General features: G+C 34.1%; 1 protein-coding gene across 1 annotated transcript in view; it reads left to right on the top strand.

The window, feature by feature from the left end:
- The first annotated feature begins 2,450 nt into the window (after positions 1-2,450).
- The window catches only part of LOC145693298 (clavesin-2-like), a 73,396-nt gene continuing 68,560 nt past the window's right edge, over positions 2,451-7,286 (top strand). The window contains exons 1-2 of the mRNA XM_081769157.1: positions 2,451-2,601; positions 6,667-6,873. Coding sequence (XP_081625283.1) covers positions 6,687-6,873 — 187 coding nt within the window. The 5' untranslated portion in view covers positions 2,451-2,601; positions 6,667-6,686. The remainder of the gene's footprint in view (positions 2,602-6,666; positions 6,874-7,286) is intronic.

Genomic DNA, 7,286 nt, shown 5'->3' with positions numbered 1-7,286 from the left:
CCCCCTTTTCCCACTTTGAGCGGAAATTTACCGCATTTGGTACACTTTAGGGAAATTTTACGGACGCAGTTTGACACACTGGTTTACTAGAAAGAAAACGGGTTATGAACCATGATCCTACGATAAATAGTCTTGACGCAATAGATGATTGAGTGAAAGTCTACAAAATACCTCAAAAAAAGACATAATTTAAAAGGGTTAAGGGAATTCGAATTTCGAAACTTCCGCTACCTTTCGACAAGCAGTCACGTGCCAATAAATGACAATTGAGATGGTTAGCTTTAACCTTGAATTTTCGCAGTTACTAAAGCTCCCCAGTGATGAAAGAAGCCGATATAGCTAATGGTTTTACCAAAAAACAGACAGTGTAAACAAATACTTACAACCATTTCCTGAATTCCTGTACGTGCTTTTCCTTATTCGTATCTTCCTTCAACACCCCTTTGTCAGGGTAGTATTCTGGCCATTGACCTCCAAGAACAAATCGTAGGAATCTATGCTTCTCTGTCTCCAGTAACAAATACAGAACATTTGGCTCTCATACGGGAATACGAAAGAGTTTTAAAAAAATAATAATAATAATAATAACAAAACGTATTTGCATGGCCAAGATACGCAGGTAAATTTATCATTATCAAAATAGGATAAATATTGCTTTAATGCGGCCAACTTCCAAGATAGACAGATGGCCAACTTACAGAGTAATAAGTAACGAATGTCTTATGGGAAAATGCAGGTTCAAGACGAACCAGGCCAAGATAAGCAGGTGGCCAAGTTGACAGGTTTTACTGTACTGTATAATGAATATGGAATCTGTGTAAAAAATTGTCTGGGGCTAAAAGTTCTTATGTGGGAAAGTTAATTAAGAAAGGAAAGATAGAAATAAAAGTCGTATAGTGGAAAGAATTTTGATGTAAAAGATATATACTAGAATTAGAAAGGATGAAGTATCTCAGTCTTGGTAAATATCGTATACAATTGTATTCCATAGTTCAGTGAATCGACTTTGCCCTTACCTGAAATCCGAGAGAACTCAAGGTATCCTTAAGTATTCAAAATTATAAATGTTAAATGATAATATGTAACTTGTAAATATTCATGATGGCGAATGTTACTGTACTATGAAAAAATATATCGTGGTGCTATATTATAATACAAGGAAAAGAAAGATAAATATTTTCGAGTAAAGACTGACTCGTTTCTTATTTGTTGATATTTTAGTATGAGAACCAGTGTGAAGAGTCGCACAATGGAAATATTACAGTTATAGTATTTTATGAGTACTAAAACTACCAGAAATTTAACAATTTGTATTACAGTTCGGTTCGGTTTCGGTTCAGTCTGAACGGTTCGGTTCGGTTTGGGAACGGTTCAGTTCGGTTTGGGAACGGTTCGGTTTGGGAACGGTTCGGTTTGGGAACGGTTCGGTTCGGTTTAGAGACGGTTCGGTTCGGTTTCGGTTAACCGTTCCAAACCAGTTTAAGTAACAAACCGAAACCGCGGTTTACGTTTCCAGGAACCGTCCACCCCTATGCAGCACTCCAGATGTTTCAAGGATCATCCAGCAGCTGTCTACAGTGCTGGTGGAGGAATGGATTCCATATCACAATAACGTAACATCAACTTTGTAAGCAGCATCGGATCACGTTGCAGAGCATTCATAGCTGTTCGTGATGGTCACACATTCTTCCAAGAACCATTTCATTCCTTTTGTAATATCAGGGGCCCATCATGAGACTCAGTGAGTTCGGTAAATTTATTTTTTCCGTATAAAAGTGTCATTCTTGTTCTTTTCACGAGTTCCTTGCTGTTATTTCCCGTATCGTATTGTAGCACTACTTTCTATGTATGGTTCAAGTTTATTCCATTTATACCACTTGGAAATGATACGGCATGCGAGACGTATTTTCGTCCTTAAGTTTTGTGCACTAGTGTACTTGTATATACTGTGTTAGTTTTACCTTAAATAGCGTATCAGTTTACAGGTTTTAATAATATCAAAAAAATAAATAACCATATATGGTATTTGTAACAAAATTATGTTTTATATAGTAACATTGTTTTAAGTAAGGAGTGTGAGTGTGTGTGTGAATAGAACAAGAGGATTTTCTGTGGTCAATCTACTATAACGTCTTCAGAGGATACGAAGATAATATATCTAAACGAAAATAATGCAAGAAAAAAAATCACGTTGAATACTTATTTAATGTCTTTTTATTTATGTCTAATTATTTGTTTACTACATTTTTTTCTTTTGCAAATAGTAATTTTGAATAATTCTCAGTTTTATTTCTTGGGAAACCGCAAGCTGGTTAAGGGTCAAGGTTAGGTATCTGGCTTTTTTTTATTTAAAGTGATTTGATCTAGTGACGAAATTCGTAGGAAACACGTGATTTTTCATGATGATAACCTCTTGTATTTTTCTGTGCTTATAATTTTCGTTACGCTGATTCATCTCAATTGGAATTAAGTGATATTCGCAGTTGTTTGGTAGACTAGACTAGACCAGGAAACAGAGTGTAACGTTGAGAAGTGTGTAATTTTTATTTTCGAAGTCTCAGGAAAAATTTTAACAACAGTATTATAGTTATAAAAAGTTTGGTAAGTTCTGATATTAATTATAAACAAATCAGACTTGCTGTAGGCAAAATCTTCGGAACGAAAATTAATTTTAAATTAATTTACCTGTTGACATCAATAATCATTAACCTACATTCTACTATCGGCTAAAATCGTAGCTGTTTTTGATAACAAGAAATAATGTTACATAAATTATTTTAGTCAATCATAGCATAGTTGCTTCATTTACTACTCTACAATAAAAGGATCAATCATAATCTATTCTATTATTAATAGTTTAAAGTTTAACAGTTGTTGAAACTTGTGATATTCTAAGGTACTTCTTAAATTTTTCTACTACGTATTATTCTGTTTGCAAACTTTTTCGAAGTTGCTTACCAATCATCAATGTGTTTCAAATTATTTAAAAATAAAAATGAAACATTTCAGTATTACGTTCCACGGTTATTCCGACTAGGCTAAAAGGAACGATGATGATGAGAAATGGATAAATGAATAAAGTGGAAGGAAACGGGAGAACCCCGAGGAAACCCACACATACAGTTTTTGTTCACTATAAAGTGCACTTGGCGTGATCTGGAATCGAATCAGGGACCCCGCGCACCAGAGGTGAACGTTCTACCACTGAAAAGTCGCTAAATCTAGGGGATTAGACTTCCAGGATAGCGACAGAAAATAATTTTTCCGATTAGCGACTTTTTTGTGATTTTTCAATGACACTTTGGCGACTTACTTACAAATCTAGCGAATTTTATACTGTGAAGTTCTTGTCCTTCTGTAATCAAACACAATTAGCCCGAATCAGTTTTTCTTTGGTTTATTTGAGTCAGCGCAAACCTTAACGAGCTGGAAAAGTAAGAGCATTTATCTCCACATTTCCGCTTTAATTGCTGTTACCTCTTCCCTCTAGCGGAGACCAATTCTAACCTTCAATACCCTTTACTTTGTAGAGCTTCCATTTAGAAGCACAAATAATACATTACCGATAACAGAGAAAGACAAATTTCCAGTAATATATATATATATATATATATATATATATATATATATATATATATATATATATATATATATATATATATATATATATATATATATATATATATATATATATATTTTTGCGACTTTTTACCCAATGTTGGAGTCATCTTCTATTTAGTGACTTTTGTAAGAACTTGTTGGCAGCACTGTTTGTACCATCGTGCGAGGTGCATTATCGTTTTTCAGCAGCACTTGCAACAATATTTCTGTTTGTTTATGACACAAGCGGTAGTGACATTTCTAGGGAGCAATTCGTAGTATAGAATGTCTTCTTTATTCCACTAGGCGCAAAATAATAACTTGGATAGACCATATCTTTATCAGGGGAGCTGATTTCTTTCGTTTTATCTTTTTTGTTAGTACTCAACTATCTCTCTCTTTTTCTTTTTCTTTTTTCTTTTTTTTCATAATGGCATAAGGAAAGCATCTGGTCACCAGCAACAATCTTAGAAATGATCAATATTTACAGAAGTCAACTATGACCAAGCAATGAAGCACCATTAACCACCAACAGATTTCTACTTAAGGCATATTCAATATTTATAACTTCCAATGGAATGCAACTAATTGTCCTTCAATGGTTAACTGGTCATATTCATCATATTTGCCAACTGTTGTTTAAATTTAAATTGATCACTAGAAACTAAAACGTTTAAACAGCCTTCTTCAAAGTCTAGTGGCTTTCCTTGACAGGAAATATCGCTCTTTGGAAACCGTTTATTTTCAATACTTTAGCCAATGCTGTTCCCTTTACATGATACAGATCAACTGGTTTCCTTGCCTGTCAGACACTAACATCATAATATGTTGGAAGTGTCCTGTTCTCTTTTCTGTGTTTTTTAACTGAACATTTCACGTTGCTTGTTCACAAACGTTGCTAACCTCCTTCAAATCTCTAAACGTCAAAGTTTGTTTAGAAGCAAACAATGCTACTCCGAATGATGAACAATAATTAATTAAAATTCTAACGCCACAATGCTACCATAACAGGCAAACACTACGAACTAATGCAACAGTCCAATATTTGTTATTTAATACAACTTAAAATTTCAATCAGTATAGAAGGTTCTTGTGTAAGAGAAAGTATTAACAAATAACGATGCTATTACGCCACAAACTTAGTTCAAATGTGGACTATGCTTATATTTCTCCCACTATGAAATTTTGTCACTACTTTTTTGATGACTTTCATTAACTAGCTGAACCTTTCCCCGCATCATTCCTAAGCTTAATTTTAAGTTATTCTATGGTTTACGTAAAAATTATTTTATTTGTGGTTGTTTTTGGCTAATTTTCAATGAATTTCGGCTTAAAGACACTTTACGAAAAATCTAGTCTATGAAAGACCATATACGAGGAGCAGTCAGAAAATTCCCGGCATGTTGTTGTAATGTTGGCATTTGTGACACAATCTCAATGAACCTTGTACAGAACAGTCCTTAGGTTTCCTAGTTATGAATTTGACAAGTGTAAAAAATAGGTCATAACAGGCAGCGTACGAAAAGTGTAGCTGATTGGAGGAGTGTAGTGCTCAGTTGGCACACACAGATCGAGCAACGTTCATGTGCAAATTGAGGAAAATCTGCTTCACAGACTTAAGAGCCTGAAAAGCAGTTTAGCGTCATCGGAAGTTTGGCTCTTCCCGAAGCTAAAAATGGTTCTTTTCCGTTTCGCCAACGTAGAAGAGATCAAAACCAAAGTGGTGGCTGAACTTCCGAATATATCAAAAGAGGCTTTTCGTCGCCAGGAGTGGTGAAACAAGTGTGTATGTATGTTACGAAAATGCTAATTTAGACCGTGATTAAGTAAATGTATACTTATATAGTGGTAATGAAGAACTACAACAGAATTTTGAGAATCTTTTGTCTGCTCCTCGTATTTTACTACAAACCTTGAAAAAGGATACACAACCATAGAATATTAAAAGGAAAGAACTTGTATTGGTTACTAACATTGTTAAATTCCTACGCTTTTTCATTTAAAAGCTTATTGATTTATGTGGTAAATTATTTCTCTGTTTTCTGTAAAATAAACTGAAGTTTTAATGATTTGATCTTATTAGTTTCTTCTTTAAATTTAATTAAATATAATTTATTTCATTTTGTTATATAACATTGAAATATTTAAAAACCACATTTAATTTAGTTGATGTTAAATTATATGTACGTATAAAACAAATCCATTTTGAAAAAGAGTAAGGAAGTTTCAACTGTTATACTTAAAGAATTATTGTTGTTCGTTATAGTTTAGCTTGTCATTTCACCACCGAGACTTTGTGAGACATGAGCTTAAAGTTTAAGCTGGAATCCGAACCACTGTATTGCGTTCAAATTTCAAACTCTTTTCCCCAGGAATCGAACATGAAGCCCCATGTATCAAAGTCGTGTGCTCTAGCTACTAATCCAGCAGGAAGGGCTAGACTTGAAAAGAGAGAAATTATTCCCCGTACAAATCAATAGAAATAGGTACTCAATATCATTAGGCTCAATGGTTTAATCCAATCAAGATTTTTTTAAAAAAAAGTTTCTAGAAATGTATCTGTCAGCCAGTGCCGTGCCGTGGGAAATCAGCGCCCGGAGCGAGAGTATACGACTGCGCCCCCGTACATATGAGTGAGGTCAACAGACGAGCCGGGAAAAGCAACAGTGGTTGCAGCGAAGCATAAGAAAATTTTCAAAAATAAACCATGCTTTTCCTTGATTTTGATAACATTTTTAAATACATTTTTCCTTCCATTTTATATATATGTGCACATGCAGTTTCCTAACATAACAAACATTAAATATTAAATTCAAAAAATAACGCTGCTGATCTAAAATATTCCAAGTAATTTTTCCTCTCCCTTTTTTCGTTCCTTCATTTCATTTCTTTTTTCCTCCCTATTTTACGTCCTATTACTTCAGCACCCCGGTCACTCCCCAACGGGATGGCACTGTTGTCAGCACCTATATGTTTCGATAGCAATATAAGTTATATATTTTAGCAAGTCGATATATTTTAGTCATGACCTAATTATTTTTGTTTGATAATAATGATTTTTATTAGGGTACGGAAAGGGTTTAGAGATGGCACCGAGAGGTGAGGAAGATATACCGATGCCTTGTAGAACAGAGAAGAAGCCCTCTGTGTTTGCATCTAAGAAATACCAATACCACATGGCTCCAGAGTACGTGGAGAAGGCAAGAAAAGAGCTGGGAGAGCACCCAGAGACCGTACACAAGGAAATAGAGAAGCTGAAGAAACGAGTCCAAGGTCAGCATAATATTTTCCTTCTTTCTTACAATAAGTATAAAAATAAATGTTTCAGGAAGTTTGGTTTCATTAATGATAACCAAGTCACATATGAAGGATTAAAGATAGAAGTTTGAATGATGCAAGATGTTGCATTACGCAATGGTGTTTTTTTTTCGACGTATTTTATTTAATAGGTAAAACTACTCACGTCATTTAAGAAATCCCTTTGCTTGACCTAAAAGTAAACTGCTGCTAGTGCTCATTGAACTAATTAATTTTATCTTCTGAAGAAACAGAAATGTTGAATTTTCCTTTAGAAATTATTACAAATAAAGATTGTTTTTAAAAACTCAAATGAAATAACATCTCTAAGTCAGCAATCCTTCAGATCATAAAACAGTGAAAGAATCAAAGTTAACCTGTAGATCAGA

Source organism: Thermobia domestica, chromosome 8, assembly GCF_964235325.1.
Source record: "Thermobia domestica chromosome 8, izTheDome1.hap1.1, whole genome shotgun sequence".
Classification (NCBI taxonomy): domain Eukaryota; kingdom Metazoa; phylum Arthropoda; class Insecta; order Zygentoma; family Lepismatidae; genus Thermobia; species Thermobia domestica.
The sequence above is the reverse complement of the archived record's forward strand: the minus strand, read 5'-3'. Positions and strand labels throughout refer to the sequence as shown.